Source organism: Solanum stenotomum, chromosome 11 (assembly GCF_019186545.1).
Source record: "Solanum stenotomum isolate F172 chromosome 11, ASM1918654v1, whole genome shotgun sequence".
NCBI classification, from domain to species: Eukaryota; Viridiplantae; Streptophyta; class Magnoliopsida; order Solanales; family Solanaceae; genus Solanum; species Solanum stenotomum.
The window spans coordinates 55,553,398-55,572,459 of record NC_064292.1 but is presented as its reverse complement, the minus strand read 5'-3'; the positions used below and the strand labels follow the sequence as shown (position 1 = coordinate 55,572,459).

Genomic DNA, 19,062 nt, shown 5'->3' with positions numbered 1-19,062 from the left:
GTCTGAGAGTTGTTTGGCTTGGACATAAGCCGATAACAAGGTAATTAAGGTAATTATATTTTTTTGTTGTGACCTTTTTTTTTATAACTCCATATTTTAACTATATTTTGTTAGTCATATTCAACCATTTCTTGAGTTTTTTGGACCTTGTTTTCCTTGTTGGGTGGTTGAGCCTAATGTTAGATGTTTTGCTTACTCATTGGACAGACTTTTCGACCAACAAAATTTGTTTGAGTTTGAAATTCTACTCCTGTCATATGAAGGAAATGCAGATGTCAACAGTAGAATAAATAATAAAGGATGAAGATATGTTTTGGATAAAGGAAATATTCTCTTAAAAATTATATATAAGTATACACTCTCTAGTCTTTTGCATCCATTATCCATATAAAATAAAACACTCTATAGTAAGTCTCGGTTTATTAAAGAGATTTTGGAGTTTGAAAGGAATCAAGTTGCCACTGTTGTTTAATTTGATTTACTAAGATATAACTTTGTAAAATTTTGTAAGAGACGGTAAAATTTAAAGTATATTTCAGAATGTTAAAATCATTAAAGAAAATATAATCTATAACAAAACAGAACAAATATTGAATAGAAGAAAATCGAACCATTGAATACACAGTGTACCTTAAGGAAATTAATCTCATCAAGTTTTTGAGGTTAATGGAATATATCCTCCAGGACAAAATGATCTTATGCAAGAGTATATTCAGTGGCGGAGCCAGGAATTTCACGAAGAGGGTCCAAAAATTAACAACAAAAGCTCTTTTTAAAATGGAGAAAAAATTGTTGCAAGAGCATTTACTCATTAAAGATGTCTAAACACACATTAAAGACATTTTAAACCACTAGGGTATAACAACCTATTATGTCAACGGTATATAAAATATATTATTTAACGACTTCGTGTATCATTTTACTTGTATATGTAGTATTTTTTTCCGACAAAGGGTGTCCAATTGGACACCCTCACATACATGTGCCTACACCCCTGGGTATATTGGTTCCAAAAACCACGACGTCAACGACCTACTCAACAACAATAAAGTATACTAGAATTTGTTTGTGCAGAATAAGAAGAATTTCAGAAAATTCATTGTTAAAAAATGAGAGGAGACCCCTATATTTGTAGGCAACAAAGAGTAGCGTGAACATACGTTTATTGTGCCTTATCATAAAGGTTATAACCCTTTGGAAAAATCACAACCTTCCAGAAAAATCACAACTCTTTATAAAAGTCACAACTCTTCAAAAAAATCATACGTGTGAACATTCCATTTCACACCCTTATGCCATCTTCTCCAATATCAATATCTCTCGGATCAATATGAGCAAGTAAGTCCTCCAAAGGAATAGAAGGAACATCTTCTCCATCATCATATTCTTTTGTCACGGCTCGATATAAATCATAACTGAGGAAATAGTATCTAGAGTCTAAACAGAAGTATGCTCAACTTCATATAATATCAAAACTAATCGTATGAGAGAAATTTATATATATATTCTCTCATGCAAGATAGAGAATAAAATAAGAATATATATATGTGCAACAACAACATAGAGATTACTACAATCCACACTTCATCCGAAAAATATATAAACATCACTAATTAAAAATCTTAGATACATCATTGAACAAACAAAAATAGCTAGAAGTACGTCAAAAATAAAAGACGAGAGATAAGCCACAAGAAAGCAGTGTTAGTGGATCATTAACACATATTATATGAAACAAATATATGCATTTTGATTAGGACGTAACCAACTAACCAAAAATATAACATTGTACTAAATAAAAAGCTATATGTGCTAAATTATGAATTGAGATCTCCAAAAAGTCTTCCATCACAACGGTTATACTATCCGAAACATAGGAATAGTAGTACTTGCTAAAGCTAAAGGTTTTATTCCTGTCGACACGTGAAAGTTAAAAACAGTCTACCTAACAATTCACTTCAAAAATAATTGTTCACTTCAATTATATTTAGTTAGCAGATGGCTGGATTGAGCTAATTTAGGCAAATTAAAATAGATTGTGTTAATAAATGAATAGATTAACAACCCGTATGATTATTACTTGGACTGATATGGATTAAGATGCAGATTAAATCTCGACTCGTTCAATTTTTACTATCTTTAAACTATTCTAATTTATTTGTTATTTTATAATATTTAGAGAGAAATATTGAAATACCGTTAAACTTGACGTGAATTATTACTTTCATCTCTGAACTATTGACCGGCTTAAAGTCACTTATTTATTTGATTAGCTGAACTTAAGTACACTCATGATCTTGTAACATGAGTGAAATACACCCTTAAATTCTCGTCAAGTTTAGGGGTATTTTCAACACTTCTCTTGACTTTTTATTAAGAGTCTCATGCTCCTACAAGAGTTTGAGGCCACTTGCTACGTCTTGTGACATATCAAAAGATGTCATGGTGTATCTAAGTTCAGTTAGTCAAGTAAAGGGGTGTTTTTAAGACTGTCAATTGTTCGGCGACAAAACTAATAATTTTCAAGTTTAGGAAATTTTCAATACTTATCTCACAATATTTATTTGCGACTACTGCCTAACCTACTTCCTTTGACATAAAATACTTATATCTTCTAATATAAAAATTTATGCAGATATAATTCATAAAAAGTCAAATGCCTAACTTATAAGGACTAATTAATATTTGACATTTGAAATTTAGTTTTTGTTTCTTACTTGGTATCCAAAATGAAGTTCGATTTATCCATACTCATATTAAAAGATCCATTTTAAATAAAACACTTTTCATAAAAGTTAATTACACGATCCAAACATAACCTTTGGTGTAAATTTATTAGTACTAACGATGATCTAGTAACTGATATCCACATCTAGACGTGATTAAATTTGAATTCGCGCCACTAAGTCTATTAGTGTAAAATTATTTTTTAATTAGTTCATATAAAGCAATGGACCCTATCGGAAAAGTTCCCGCTCCAAAAATTCAAAATAATTTCATTCATCAGTTCCACAAAAATTCTACCGAAAAATATACTCTCAAGCAGATCCAGAGAGAAGAAATCGAAGAATTTTCTGCAAAAATTGTTCGAAAATGCCAGTTCCAGTAGTAGACGAAGAAGAATTGCAGCAAAAATTGACTGAAAAAGTTGCTAGGGTTTTAGACGATGCTCGATCGTCTCAGGCAATGCATCTACGGAAGCTTAAGGAGCTTTTAGCTCTCCGTTCTGCTACGAAGTCGTCGGAGAAGTTTTTCGATGCATTTTGGAGAGCGTTAACGCCTATATTTGACTTCCAGCGTCGTACTGCTTCCGCTGAGCGAATCATTAGATTCGTTACTGTTTTCGCTACTGCTCGTGATGCTAAAAGTGCTTCTGATTGTGATGATTTTTTGGAGAGATTTCTGAAGTTTTTGCTTGTGGCAGCTGTAGCAGCCAATAAGACTGCTAGGATTAGGGCTTGCCAGATAATTTCTGAGGTATGTATGGTTAAAAGTTCTGAAATAAGTGAAAAATGTGTACTTTATGCATTTTTGTGCGCCTATTTTGCATACGTATTTGAACTAAGCATTGGATAGGAAAGTCTTCGAACTCTAGGTTTCAAATACTTCACAATTGTCAATTTGCTGAGTCGAGAGCGCGAGAGCAGGAAAATTCTATTTTGTTTTGAATTCTGATAAGTAAATAGTGTTGTGATGCAAGGTAGTTCTTTAAAGCACATTATATGAACTAAGAAGAGATCTCCTTAGAGCACATTGCTTCTTTTGGCTACTGTTTTACACACTTCCTATAGTGTACAACAACAATTACCCATTGAATCCCACAAGTAGGGTCTGGGAGGGTAGGATGTACCCGGACCTTACCCCTGTCATGGGGTAGAGAGAATAATTAGAAGCACGATTATAAGAAAGTAAGACAGCCAAAAGAAGAAGATGAGTAGAGTACAAAGCAAATATGTCCTATATTGTATTTGACGGGAGTGATGAATGTATTAAAAAGTGCAGCTTTGCCCACACCTCAAATCTGAAAATCTGAACTTTTACCTGCAATAGATATTAGGAAACTTCTTTTTAGCGTTTATGGCACTTACTGCACTTGCACTTGAAGCCAACTTTTGTATTTCACTATATTGTTGTCATCAATTTGAGTTTTGGTATGTACTTATATATCTAGTTGCTTGGGAGACATTCATGTTATAAATAGAGGAATAACGTGCTCTAAAGCTTATTTATTCTTGTGTAGAGGAAGAACTTCAGATTAACTTGACTCTGTTGTTATTAGTTTATAACTAGAAACAATCACATCTCAGAGAGGGTGTAAGTAGCAAACATAGTGATAAAATGAGAGACACCATGATGGTTATAAAATGCTTAAAAGGGACAAGGTAGACTTAAAAACACTAGTAAAGAAATAGTTGAAAACGATTTATGTTCTCTTGAATTGGTTTAAATTTATATAAGATTAGGAAAAAGAAAGTTAAAGGTTCATATTGGTAATACCAGTAAATTGAGGTTTTGATTTAGTTGTACTACACTTACATTAAGTTTGATATTTGCTAGGATTCCATTTCCTTGGTTAGAAATCGTATTTGTGTTAGGTCATGTATGAGAGATAGAATCTCTAGCTACAAAGAACTCTTAATTTGTTTTTAAATATAATTATTACTATTGTAATGAAATTGCCCCAAAAGAGTGAATTCCTTTTAAATGATTCATATAGCTGACCCCAACTAGCTTGTAACTGGGTATAGTTGATTGAACAAATTTTCTCATACTAAATGAGCTATGTAATATCACAATATGTTTTCTCTTGTTTCGAGTATAATCCAAAGAGTAAGTAATTTCCCTTATCTCTTTCAAAATTTGGTTACTTTTGATCTTAGGAGTTTCTCTTTCTTATGAAAGTATACGAGCTTATACTTTCTTCTGTTTTTGTCCAACTTTTAACTTGATCAGTTGTAGAATAATTGATATCTTCTTGTAAGTAGTAATCTCCTTAAGGATTTTCTTTTCTTCTAGATCATAATACGATTGCCAGATGACACAGAAGTCAGCTCTGATCTTTGGGATGAAGTTTTAGAGTGCATGAAATTGCGTGTTGGTGATAAGGTTGCTGCTGTCCGTACTTTTTCTGTGAGGGCTCTTTCACGGTTCGTGAATGACACAGAAAATGTTGATATTTTAGAACTATTTCTGGAGATGCTTCCTCTTGAACAAAATGTGGTGAGTCTTTTTACCTCTATGTGTAAGCAATGTATTCTCCTTAGATGAAAATGATGCATCATACTTCAATAAGTATCACTCAAAACTATCATTATGCAACATTGCAACTCATTTTGTCTATATATTACCTAATACTAGTGAAGAATCTACAGTATCTAGCCATCCATGCATATTTTACTTCATCAATTGAAACTTCCTGATAGGTCTTAATGTAACTACATCCAAATGAATTGATGAATTCCTCTACAATGCATTTTCTGCAGGATGTCCGTAGAACAATTGTCTTATGCCTTCCTCCATCTCATGCATCTTCTGCAGCAATAATTGAGTGTACCCTGGATGTGAGTGAATCAGTACGCAAAGCAGCTTATTGCGTCATTGCTAGTAAATTTCCCCTGCAGAGCCTCAGGTAACTTTAAGCCATTGCCTATATGCATCATCTTTGACTTCCCCTTGCTTCGTCTTGGGATGATATCCATCCTTTTATTGGGAATCACTGAGAAGTGTGTATTCTCCATTACTTTGTGCAGCTTTCATCTATCATCAAAATTCCTGCAGAGAATATACTTCGTGTCTGTGGTTATGTGTACACATAGAACTTTTATTGGTGTCAGTCAAACTGATTTATCTCCCTGATATTCTCCTGTTGCTGACTACAATTAACTTCTCGCATTTTGTCCTAAAATAAACAAGAAGCCTCATCTATATCCAACTATCCAAGTATCTCATGCGGTCATGCCCTTGTTTGCTTCTCGGTCAATATCAAGCGAATTCTATAACATATCCCTTTTTTTTAGAGTAGTCTGTTAATATTACCAGATTCGTCTCCTACTTTTACATCAGTAGAAACTGTTGCTGGGACATTATAATTTGAGAGGGTTTCTGACAAGCATACAAGTACAGCTCCAAACACAAAATTCGTGATGGCCACTTGATTTTACCTGGACAAATGTTCCGCTGAGAATCTTTTGTAATCCTGATATCTTGTTAAATTCCATTCACATGTTAGTGCATTAACTCTGAAAGGATTGTAGCTTAGATTTGCATAACTTAATTCAGAACCAAAAGGGACACATGCCTCTTTGATTTTTTTTTTTGTGCTGTGAGCATAAGCCAGATATTTTATCAGTCAGTGAAGCCTTGTTATCAGAATACATAGTTAGTTGGAAAATGGTACCATATGCATGTTGATTCAAATTTGTACCCCTCATATCTGGTATACTTTAGAAAATCTAACTTCATACACATGCTTGAGAGTCGTGTTTTCTGATTTATAACCATTAGACTGCCTAAGATTTTGAATCTTTGGTGCTTTGAATCTCTCTCTCTCTCCCTCCCTCTCCTTCTGTGTGTGTGTGAACATACATATACACATGCGCGTGCACACACACAATGTCTTCTGTCTTTTTCTTCTTTCTGCTTGACAGTATATTTTTGAAATCACATGCATAGTGCTGTGTAGATATTTACAGTTGCTTTAGCCTTTAGGTTGGAAGAGTTAGGACCTTTCACTATTTTTATTTTTATGTTAAGACCTATTACTATTCAACTAAGTATAACATGTAACAATTTGAATGTTAACACTGAAGTATGTTACCATAGAATGTTTTAAATTATAAATACATATGTGCTTGTGCATTTATGTAAATAGATGCTTTCAACTTCATTTAGATTCATATGATGGATTCATTGTGTAAGGTTGATCATACAATTGGCTAGATGTATGCAGCTGTGTTAAAAAGACGCTCTAATTATTTCTACTCATTTTAGTAGGTTCCAATTCATAGGGTGTCTTCTGACATGTTAGTGTTTTCTACATATTGCAGCATCAAGCTCAGAACACTTATTTTGGAGAGGGGGCTTGCTGATCGTGCTTCATCTGTTGTAAGGGAGTGCTTTATTATGCTGAAAGATGAGTGGCTCACCAAGTGTTGCAATGGGGACCCACTAGAACTACTTAAATATCTTGATGTGGAAACATATGAATCAGTTGGAGAGTCTGCAATGGACAATCTATTAAAAGCAGGATTGATTAAGTTACAAGATGGTCAAAGTATGAGGCAGTTTCTCAGATCAAATAATGACGCTGTCGAAGGTTGATATTAGAAATTTAAACTATTTGATGGCTACTTCTTTTGTTTTCTCAGAATGGCTTGGTATGCATATTGGTTCATAATGCAAGATATTGGTTTTGGTTTTTTAATAAGAAACTATGTTTAAATGTAGTTCTTGATCTAAGTTCTCTGAAATCGAAGAATAGAATGACAAATTGCTAACTTAGTTTAACTTTAGGTTATGTATATTGCTAGAGATATCCATTTTTTCGTTTTATTCTTCATAAAATTGATTGTTTCATCAACCCTGGAGCAATTTATGCACGCAGTTCTAAGATTTAGTTGCATATTCTCTCTGCATACCAGGTCAATGCAATCTTAGCATCCAACTCATGGAAGCAGAAGTTGCTTTCTTCTGGAGAGCTGTCTGCAGACACTTGCAAATGGAGGCACAAGTGGGTATTTATTATTTGTTTATCAGGTCTCATGTTATGTCTTCAGCTGTCTTGATGTAACATCTTGCGGCTTAAAACTCCTTAAAACAGGAAGTTATTTGTTCTGTAGTTCCAACATTTACCTTCTCTATAATGTTTCAAGAGCCTGACTGGAAGATTAAAATCATAAATAAATGAACAACCTAACTTGTTTAACCATAATTATATGAGCGTAAATGGACATCATTCAACAAAAAATGTGGCTTATCACAAATTGATGACATCAGTTGAATAGATTAGATGTAAATTCTTATGTGTTTTGTGCTTGCCAAAGTGGTTTGCTTGGATTGCATGATATGGATAGGGAATGAAGTTATATATATATATATTTCTTGATTGGGGTAGAGCATAATGTGATATGTGCACACTTAATTTCAAAATTCATAGATCCAGCTTATAGTGCCTTGGTCTGCTCTGCTAAATTTTGGAATTTAATCAGTTCAAATCTATGTTGATTACCTGCATGATAACAGGCTAGTGATAAAACTGTTGTGTATTATTTGTGAAGCATATGCATTATGCTATATAATGTACTACATGCTGTCCTGATTAGTTCATTTCTTATGATAACTCAGATTATCAGTTCTGTATTTGACTTCTATTTTTTATGAAAGAAGAACATGTAATTGGTACTCTGAATAAGTACGAATTGGTCATTCTTGCTCTATAAGTTCTTTTGTTACTATCTAAGTCTATTGAGGTCATTTATGTCCTCAACTTGAATTATGTGAATGTTAATGATGAAGGTCCAAAGTAAAGATGCAGGTTACTTCTGAATTTTCCTGTAGAAGTATGTAGCAACACATTTGAGCATAGGCTTGAGTATTCTGTTTAACTGAAGAGGCAAACCTAGTTGTCGTTTACTGCTATTGGTTGTATAAAGTTTCTGGGTAATTAGGGTCATAGATAGCAGGTTTAATTCTGGGTTTGTTGCTATTAAACTATCTTACACACGCAAAAGATATGTTACTGTATATGAACTTTTTATTTGGATGATGCGTAGTGCCAATATTTTCTTATTACCATCTTGTTAATATTCAATATGATTACCAAACAGGCAAAGGGCTCTGAAGCTGCTACAACAATGGGCACAGAATCTGCTGTATATGCAGCAGAAGCATCAGATAAAAATGATCTTCTTGACAGAGTTCTTCCTGCTTCTATTGGTGATTATGTTGAATTGATTAAAGCTCACACAATTGCTGGTGAGGAACTTGTTTGTAGTTCTTAAATTTTTTAGATCTCTGTCCTCTGTTATCTTTTCCTTTCATTTTGTGCTATCAATGATAGTACTTGATTTTTGCAGGAATCAATTACCGATTTGCGTCTCGCCAGCTGCTATTGCTTGGTGCGATGCTTGATTTTTCTGACATTACCAACAGAAAGGTTGCGAATGGATTTCTGCAGGAGTTACTTCACATACCTCTTGATCATGAATTAGATGAGCATGACAATGCCGTTGTCATAGGAGATGGTATCAATCTTGGTGGTGATAAAGATTGGGCTGCTGCTGTGGCAGAGTTGACAAGAAGAGTCCATTCAGCTCCAGGAGAATTCGAAGAAATAGTTTTACGAGTAGTGGAGGAACTTGCTAGACCTTGCAGAGAGAGGACTGCGGATTTCATGCAGTGGCTGCACTGTCTTGCTGTGATTAGCCTTCTCTTAGAACATGCTCAGTCTTTTCGCTGGATGCATGGGAAAGCAATAGAACCAACTGAAGTTTTGCATTCTGTATTGCTTCCTGGGGTCTGTATCTTTGAAAAGTTACCTTTTCTAATCTTTCTTTTTGCCTCAGCTATTTCGTCTGCTATCTCCTCATTTCTTCCATCTTTCACTTGCATTCTAGTAATGAGATGGATGAATTGCCATAACCTTGCAGTTTCATGTTGCTTGTTCCTCCGTTATCTACTAAACAGAATTCTGAGATATTTTGTGTTGTGAAATGCAGGCAAAACATGTCCACTTAGATGTTCAGAGGGCTGCTATTAGGTGCCTTGGTCTCTTTGGATTGTTAGAAAGGAGACCTAGTGAAGATTTAGTAAAGCAACTAAGATCTTCTTTTGTTAAGGGTCCTTCTTCAATTACTGTTATGGCTTCTAAGGCATTGATTGATCTTGGACTATGGCATGCTCCTAATATAGTTGATAAAGCAATGAACCAGGATCTCTCATCACAACTCCAAGATCATAAAATAAATTTATCTGATATCAAGTTCAATATTGGAAGTGAGGATTTGGAGATAGAATTACTTGACCTGTTATACGCTGGACTGGAGAAGTACAATTCAGGTGATTCTGATGACGGTGATGAACATGAGACAGTTCAAACAGTTCTTGGTGAGGGATTTGCTAAGATTCTTCTGCTAAGTAAGAAGTATCCAAGCATACCTACATTGTCAAATCCTCTGCTATTAGCTAAGCTCATAAACTTGTATTTCTGTAGTGAGAATAAGGAACTTGAGAGGTAAATCTCTTTGCTGTTCACTTTATTTTGTATTCATCTTCTGAAAATCCATCTGATAATAGCTTACCTCACAGGTTAAAGCAGTGCCTTTCTGTATTCTTTGAGCATTATCCATCCCTCTCGTTAAATCACAAGGTTTGTAGAATTTCAAATTTGTGCATGCAAAATATACGAGAATTGGATAGATCTGTTTTTTTTTTTTGTTATTAAATAAAACTTCTGGTTTGCAATGCAGAAATGTTTATCCAAGGCTTTCATGCCGGTTATGCGCTCTTTGTGGCCAGGCATCAATGGCAATGCCACAGGATCTTCATTCATGGTCTCTAACATGCGAAAGCGTGCTACCCAAGCATCACGTTTTATGGTGCAGATGATGCAGGCTCCCTTGTATTATGAGGAAACTGCACCAGCCAACGAAAATGATAATGAAAACCACAATGATTCTGCTGAACCTTCTTCTGTGTACGAGAGTGGGGAAGAAGGGCTTGCAATCCGTATTGCTACCGAGGTATTTATTCACAGCTTCCTCTTCAGCGCCCTCATCCTACTTAGTTTAACGAACATATCCGTGTACAATACTTTTACCAGTGTTCTTGTTCTCTTCAATGCAATGAATATTTCTTTGGGTTTTCTGTCAAGGTGGCCAGCTTCCATGCAAAGAAGACAGCTTCAGAGAAAGCATACGTTTCTGCACTGTGCAAGACACTATTCTTGCTTCACTTTAGACCGACAGAACAAGAGGCTGTTAAGTTAATGAGGCAGCTGTTGAATCGTGTTACCTTACTAGCTGAAAAAGAGCTTCTTAAGGAGTTGAAACAGATGGCTGAGAGACTAAAGGGTTTAGACAAATCTCCCGACCTGAAGCTATCATCTGATGAAGTTCAACTTATTTTAGGTAACTACTTTTCGTTTAGTGGCTTTAATACATCAATTACTATGCCATTTTTCTTCATCAGCTCTTGATGATGCTTCCATCGAGTCATACTCATTATTATTGCAAGTTTCACTCTGAGCTCATATAAGCTAAATCCTTTGTTGATATTTTTGTTAAATGGATTTATTCCCTCGGATGCTTTTCATTGTCAGTTGAATCTCTTAGATATACATTTGCTTATGTTAATTTTGTTAACGTGTTTTCATCACGTCTCAGGAAAGTTGGATCTTGATATTACACTTGACGAGGATGAGTCGATAGAAGTACTGCCAACTCCAGCACCAAAATCAACTAGAGCAACTCGTACAAGGAGACGAGCTAAGGAAGTAGAAGAATCTTCATCAGATGAAGAACTCTTGCAATCTGTTGTTCCAACTCATCCTATTGTAACGAGTACTCGGTCACAGAGGGCTAGCAAGACTGCAGCATTGTCAAAGATGACTGTCAAAAGCACTATAAAAATCGATGAATATGATGATGAGGAAGATGAAGAAGAGGAGGCAGATTCTCAGTCTGAAGTTACATCTGATGATGATTCTGATGTATAGGTATGGTAAAACACATGTCCTCCAGTATCCTTCACTTACATATTTGGTTGACTACTCTTAATATTATGAGATTTATTGGCGGTTCAGCTTGTGTGCATCTCGTACAATAAGCAGAAAACTGAAATTATTGTAACTAAACAATTTCTCTATCTGATTTTAAAGTTAGTACAATGGATAAAGTTGTAACTTGTACTATGTTTAGAGTAGAGAGAGTTGAACAGTTTAATTTTTAATGTGAAATGAAAAATCAAGTCCCTGATTTCCTTTTGATAAAATGTTGTTGTAGAAAAATGTTTCTACTATGATAAAATACTTCAATTTGAATTCACATTATTGATAAAATGTTTTGTTTCTCCTATTTTATATAGATAACATTTTTTAAAATTTTAAAAAACGCTAACGTTCTACTGACGTCATGTCAAAAAGAAATATTAGTTGGGCAGTAAGGTAATTACATTAGGTGGGCATTAGAATAAATGAATAGAAATGGTACTTTAATAGTGTAATTAATCTAGAAGATTACTATTATAATTTTTTTTTATTACTGTAATCTCTCAAAGTCTATATTATAAAATAAAGGTAAAATGACTACTTTATTCACTCAATTATTCAATGGAAAACTCTAGTGTATCTTTCCGCTGTTCTATTTTCCTTATTGCTTATATTTTGTGGTACGTATCATCTACCATTGCTATATGTTTTCCAAAATTCATATTTCTTCTTTTTTGTTTCTAGATTTTGTTTGAAATTTAAAGAGAAGTTTCTTTTTTCAAGTTGTAAGGACAATAAACTACTTGTACGTGTCATTGGGATTGCAAATTTCCTGATCGTTAGAGCTTATATCATTTTTAGGCTGTTCTTAAAAAAGTGAAAAATAATAAGAAAATAATGTTTTAATCTATTTTTTCATATTTGTAATCTTACTACTAAATAATGTGTCCCTATTTTCAAAACTTATGATTGTCACGACTCATAATCAACAATAAAAATAAAATAACATAAGTCTAACTAACTTTACTTTGGTTGGTTTATCATTTTTGAAATTAAGATATAGTTGAGTATAATTTTATTTTTATTTTGTCTTTAGTAATAACTACTTTTGAAAGTAATAAACATATATACTCACTAGTTCAACATATTATTAGGATATGACATATCCCTTACAAAAAATATTTAAGTACATAAGTTAAAAAAGACAATCTCTTATTTTAATCTTAATAAAATAATTTATAACCATAAAAATCGATATAACTTATTTTAGAGTTTAGACCAAAGTTTCCTCTTAAACTTTATCTCCGATTTAACACCTTCACATAAATTTAAACTGAAAAAAATATTACACATACAACCTCCTCTCCATGAACCTAAACATAAGGCTTTAACTAAAGCACGCATCCCAATGTGAACCCTACGGGAAACCAAACTTCCCATATATAGTACTCCCTCCGTCCTTTTTTATATGTCATTCTTTTTTATAAATAACTGGACCACAATATTTGTTATTTTATAAAATTTATGCATAAATTACAATATGTTGCCTAGTATATCCTTGATGGAGTAGTTAATTAATCTTGAAAATATATTCATCATTTATTATAAAGTTGACTTAAGAAAAATAAGGTTAGAAGGGTAAGTTACATCATTTTTTAATGCAAATGCAAAGTAAAAATGTGACATATAAAAAGGAACGGAGGGAGTACATACAAAAATTAGAGAGATGAACAGTTTATTTTTATTTGTCATATTATATTTAACATGCTTATTTAAAAGATTTACATGATTATTTCACCACACTGTTTCTATTAATTGATTTGTAACACAAATTTTAGAAATAAGTACTTAATTAATATTAATAATAAAATATGATTTTTTTTATAAATTAAAAATGATATTTTATAATGATAAATAAAAGTGAACGAACGACAAAGTTCCAAGAAAAAAATAAAAACCATTACAAGTAGTACATGTGCAATTAATTGAGTAGATTGTTGGGAAGATCAAATTTCAATGTAAAATTGACCAAATTAAATATCACAAAAAAAGTCTTAAAATTAGTTTTTTTTTTCTTCATAAAAATTAAAAATCAAACCTAGGTGACCGACATTGCACCTTGATTCTCTAAATCTAAATATAATAAATTAATTAAATTAGTAAGAGACAAGATTTCTATTTTAACACCGACCATGCATATTTCACGATCGATCTATAAAAATAAACCGGTTAAAATTTATTCGTATTTGATATTTATATTAATGTATTAATTGTATTAGTTTATTAGATTTAGGCACAATCAAGCTGTATCACATCCAGAACTTGAATTTGAGATTTCTAATTAAAGAAAAAAGCAATCCTATCTGTATCACATTCTTTGATGGTTAAAAAATTAAAGTGTTCTATATGTAATTTCAAATCTCCGTCCTAACTTTAAATACATATAATTCATACATTTTATGTAACTACCAAATTAAAAATTCTCTAAAAAGTCAACGGTGGTTTTGAGGTTGAAAAGATAAATTTTTTTGTGAGCTTGCCAATTTTAATATTTATACCTAATTTGCTGTTCTATTAATTTGGAAATTTTCTGAAATTGTGGGCGGAAATTAAATGCGTTCATTTGAAGGATTTCAATATCTTAAAAAAGGTACAAATTCAATGATATGAAAGACACTACTACTTTCCTCCGCCTCAAATTATTTTTATCGTAATTTCTAAAATTAGTTATCTCAAATGATTTATTATTTTAAAAAATAAAAAAAATTAATTTCCTTCCCTCATTTTACCTTTAATAATAATAATTCTTGAAGGTTACTAACACTTAAATAATATTGGCCATTGGGTAATAGACACATAAATAAAGTAAATATTCAATGAAAATGATTATATAGTACTACTCTAGAATAACAACAACATAATCTCAGAAAATGGGGTTTGAAAAAAATAGAGTGTACGCAAATTTTATCCTACCTCAAAGATAGAGAATTTTTTTCTGATAAACCCTCAGCTAAAAAAATAATCCAAAGTAATTCAGGAAGAAAATAAACAGAAATGAAAGCATCACAAACATACATAACACTAACTATAACAAAATATACGATAGTTAAAGTATAAGAAACATCAAAGAGATTATATATTATAATAAAAACAAGGAAAAGATAACTAAAAAATTCTAATCAATATATTTTTTTTAAAAATGTGTAAAAACACATAACAAATAATTTAAGACGGATGAAGTATTTGCAATTAAATGTGTTTCTCAAAGGCAGGCTAATTTTGTCCAAACATGGAAGACTTGGTATCTTTTGTAAGTCAACGACGGTCCATATTTTAATTGAACAAAAAATTATTTTGTCTTTCATCGACATATTTATTGTTGATGATAATGTTATATATTTGATTTATATATCGAGTTGATATGGATTCTCGTTAGGTAAAATATATTAAAATAAAATTATCTTGATTAAGAGTTTATTTTTTTTCGTCATCTAAATCTGAAACTTTAGATATTAATCTTACTATTCTGAAACGCTTGATAGATAATATATACATGCATAAATAAGAAAATCAAATCATCATCTTATTAATGGATAGTGTATGTTTATTTACTTAATCATATATTCTTCAAATTATCTTTTTTTTATTTGTTTAGTACTTGCATATTGAAAACTTAGGTGGATTTGAAAAATAAAAGAAAAAGAACATTTTCTATACTAATATTATTCATTTAGTCATTTTCATCAAAGTTTTGGAATTTTCCTAGGAGACACTTGAACTAGTAGTGGACCAATCCTACATGATTTCACATGTATTTAATTAGCACTAATAATTCAACATTTTTCTTTAAATGTTTTTTTTTTGTTTTTTTACGCTTATTTTGAAGCTTGATTAATTTTGAGTGACATAGAAAAAATTATTTCATTAATCAAGTGTCTTTTACTAAAAGATGTTTCATTTTCAGGATTCATATATAAAAATATTAATTGATAATAAAAGAATACTTATGATTTTATCACAATCATCTATTATAACCTTGAAATAATTAATCTATTTTTGTTCTATAGTGCTTTGTAGTGTAGTCACATAATTACAACATTTTAGTTCTCAAAAAAATAATATGAGTAGATAAGAATTGGTTTAAAGTGTTAATTTTTAAAGAATGCATCAAGGACAATTTGGTTTGGAGTATTCTAATTTTTCTTTATCATTTTGCGAAGATCTTTTGTTTTTTTAAAATATGATATTTGATATATGTATTGAAATTTAATTACTTTAGATTCGAGTCATGTAAAGCTTCATTCAGAGGGAAGCGCTTTCTATCAAGGATTTTTTCATATATAGCGGCTGCGGGTTTTCTTTGTCATAAAAAAAAAAATCAAACTCAAGATCTTTAATTAAAAGGAAAGCAGCCTCATCCACTGCACTACATCCGTTGATGGAATCGTTTATGAAGACTTGGTCACACTTCATCTAGAAATATTTTTCTTGTAATAGTAAGTCTCTTTTAATTTGGTTTTGTCAATATTATTCAACATAAATTGTGCATGCATATGTTTTCATCGTGACTTTACACGCTTATTATCATTTTATTTACGTCAATAAATCAATTGTCCTTTTCACTTGAGAATTATTTATTTATTTATTAGGCTAATGTACTTGAAGTTGCACATTTAATATCTTAATCGAAAGTATTAACCAAATGCTTTTGGATGTATAGTAAAATAGGAAGATAAATCCTCTTTACCCCTTTTATATTCATAAAAATAATTGATTGAAGTAATTATGTGCACCTTAATAGTATTTTAATCTTATCAAGTCGTGGATTGGGATTCAAACACATCTTATAATTAGTACAATGCATTAGGATTTAAACTCGATATTTTACCTTTATTATAAGATCATGTGTTGCGTCATAATACAATAAATATTGAACATAACGTCGCTTTTATCTTTATTGTGTGTTGAGACTCTAACCCATTATTTGATGATTCGATCATCAAGTCTTGTTAGGCCATAATAAGTAATCGAAACTTAAACGAACGTCTGTTGTTATGATGCAGTATCATCCAAATAACTTATGTACCTACATAAAATCGTATTATGCCATATTAATATGTTGGAACTCAAACTCATATTTTATTCTCATGGAGCATTACAATTCTAACCCACCATTTTTGACCTCGTAAATTTGTGTATATATTAGGTTATAATGCGTTGGAATTCAAACCTAACATCTTATCAGCATAATACATCATGACTCAAAACACCATCATTTGTTCAACTCTTTGTTCAATTTATATGACAATGAATTTCGATCTTAGGTTAATTAATTAAAAAGATTACAGGAAATATTTTTTCACATGCACCATTACTATTTCTAGATTAAAAAAAAACACATCGTTGAAATTCCTAAAACAAAGAATCTAGATAATCATAGTCTCACACATAAATATATATAAAGTGATTACAAGGAACATGGTTCACATTATTGAAAATTCAAACCAAATCTAATTATTATTAAGAATATTCAACTTCACATTTATTTTTTATTAATTTTTGTTTAATTGGATTTGTAATATTATTAATTTAATAAGTAATAACATGGTTAATTACGTTAGATTCGGCTTCGTGTCTTTATTAAGTCTTTTCTGAAATATTCAAACAAAATCTAATTATTATTAAGAATATTCTATTAATCATTAAAACCTTTAATTTTTAAAAAAAGAGTTAGGTTAATGATTGTTGTCCATCTTAAATTAAATCGAATAAGTGTTAAACTAAAACCTAGCTTTCATACCTTTCTTTTTTCTTTCTTTCAAATTTCTCATTTTATTATTTCTTGGTTAAAAACGGCTAGTCAAACAACAATAATAACATATTTTTTGCGGGTTTGAATTCCATTGTGAACATTATATTAATTGTCCAAAAAAATAAAAATAATAATAATAGCATACTCGGTCTAATTTCATAAATAATAAAGTCTGATGAAAATAAAATATACAAAGTTAGGAAATTAGTTTCGACAAAAACGATTAATCTTATTTAAATTTTAGTTTATTGATATTAATTGTCTCTATAGTTTTCTAGAGAGTGAGATAAGTATGATACATCTAGAAAAGTTTCTTAACATTCTTAATTAATTAGATAAGGATACAAAAGAAATGATCTCATACAATTGACATTAGTAATTTAATACGTTTATATGTATTTTTTTAATCTTCACTATGTTCCAATTTTCTTAACATGCATGTTAATTCTTCTTCTTCTTATTATCTTTTTTCTAATTTTCCAATAAGTCTAGAGGATACACCCTTACTAATTAGACATAGAAGCTTCTATAGATAACTTTTTAGTAATTTTAATTTAACCATTTAGTGTTTAAGACACAAATTTCATTAATTTAAATTCATGTTAAATAGAATAGTTGGATAAGTAAATAATTGCTTATCAAAAGATTTTTATTTTCAGGAGAATTTGATGTCGCTTATTCAAAGTGAAGAGATGTTAATGATATATAATAAAGCTCGATATATCGTGAAATAAAAAATTTGTTATTATTTGTTTATAAGAATTTTACTAGACTTTCTGTGTGGCCTTAGTTTATCTACATTATCCAAGAAAGCTATGGGAATTGTGAAGGAGGGGAAATAAATAATTTACCAAAAGGATAATCTTATTTATCCTCTTGACGTAAATATATGATTTAATGTAATTTTTTTAAATATTACCTTAATAGCAATATTATAGAAGTTTTCTTATGTTAAAAAGATTCAATTCAAAATAATTTAAAATCATAGACAAAAGTCGAGGAATTAATATTGAATTTTTTTACTCCAATTATTTAAACGTCGTAAAATTCATCCATTTCACGATATGATTTTATTCATGGTAAGAGAAAATGCAAAGATACGTAAGTATGAACAACGAAAAGAATAAAAAAAGACAAAGTTTTTGAGGTTCCTATTTGATATAATCAAATATTTGGTGAAGTTTTTTAATTTAATACATAAGATTCGTATAAAAGTTACTACTTCATTTACACGATTCTGTAATCGAAGCTTTTAGACTCGCCCTAACCACTAGGGATAAAATTGCACAATTTCGCACCCAAAGAGTCTAACCAAGTAGTCAATGAAGCATAGGATAACACCATAAGATTCTCAGGTTCAAAACCTAACATAGACAAAACACTAAATAATTTTTTCCCATCTATTCTATCTTTGACAGGCAAAGATATTTCATACCTATTATAACATGTATTCCGTAAAATTACTCGAGGTACGCTCTGACACCAATAAATTACAAAAGTCACGCTCCATGCCACGAGCGTGGGCCTTAGCTAATTCAATCATACA

At 31.2% G+C, this 19,062-nt stretch overlaps 2 protein-coding genes across 2 annotated transcripts in view; one reads left to right on the top strand and one right to left on the bottom strand.

The window, feature by feature from the left end:
• Positions 1-3,004: 3,004 nt before the first annotated feature.
• On the top strand, positions 3,005-11,964 carry LOC125844937 (uncharacterized). Its single transcript, XM_049524302.1, has 12 exons — positions 3,005-3,477; positions 5,017-5,220; positions 5,484-5,629; positions 7,047-7,315; positions 7,641-7,729; positions 8,826-8,973; positions 9,075-9,514; positions 9,717-10,231; positions 10,306-10,366; positions 10,467-10,739; positions 10,871-11,126; positions 11,382-11,964. Exons 1-12 carry the CDS (start codon positions 3,094-3,096, stop codon positions 11,711-11,713), a joined length of 3,117 nt encoding a protein of 1,038 aa, XP_049380259.1. The 5' UTR covers positions 3,005-3,093; the 3' UTR covers positions 11,714-11,964.
• A 5,352-nt stretch (positions 11,965-17,316) lies between these two features.
• The window catches only part of LOC125846092 (TMV resistance protein N-like), a 2,809-nt gene continuing 1,063 nt past the window's right edge, over positions 17,317-19,062 (bottom strand). The window contains exon 3 of the mRNA XM_049525543.1: positions 17,317-17,355. Within this exon, the coding sequence (XP_049381500.1) occupies positions 17,317-17,355 (39 nt within the window). The remainder of the gene's footprint in view (positions 17,356-19,062) is intronic.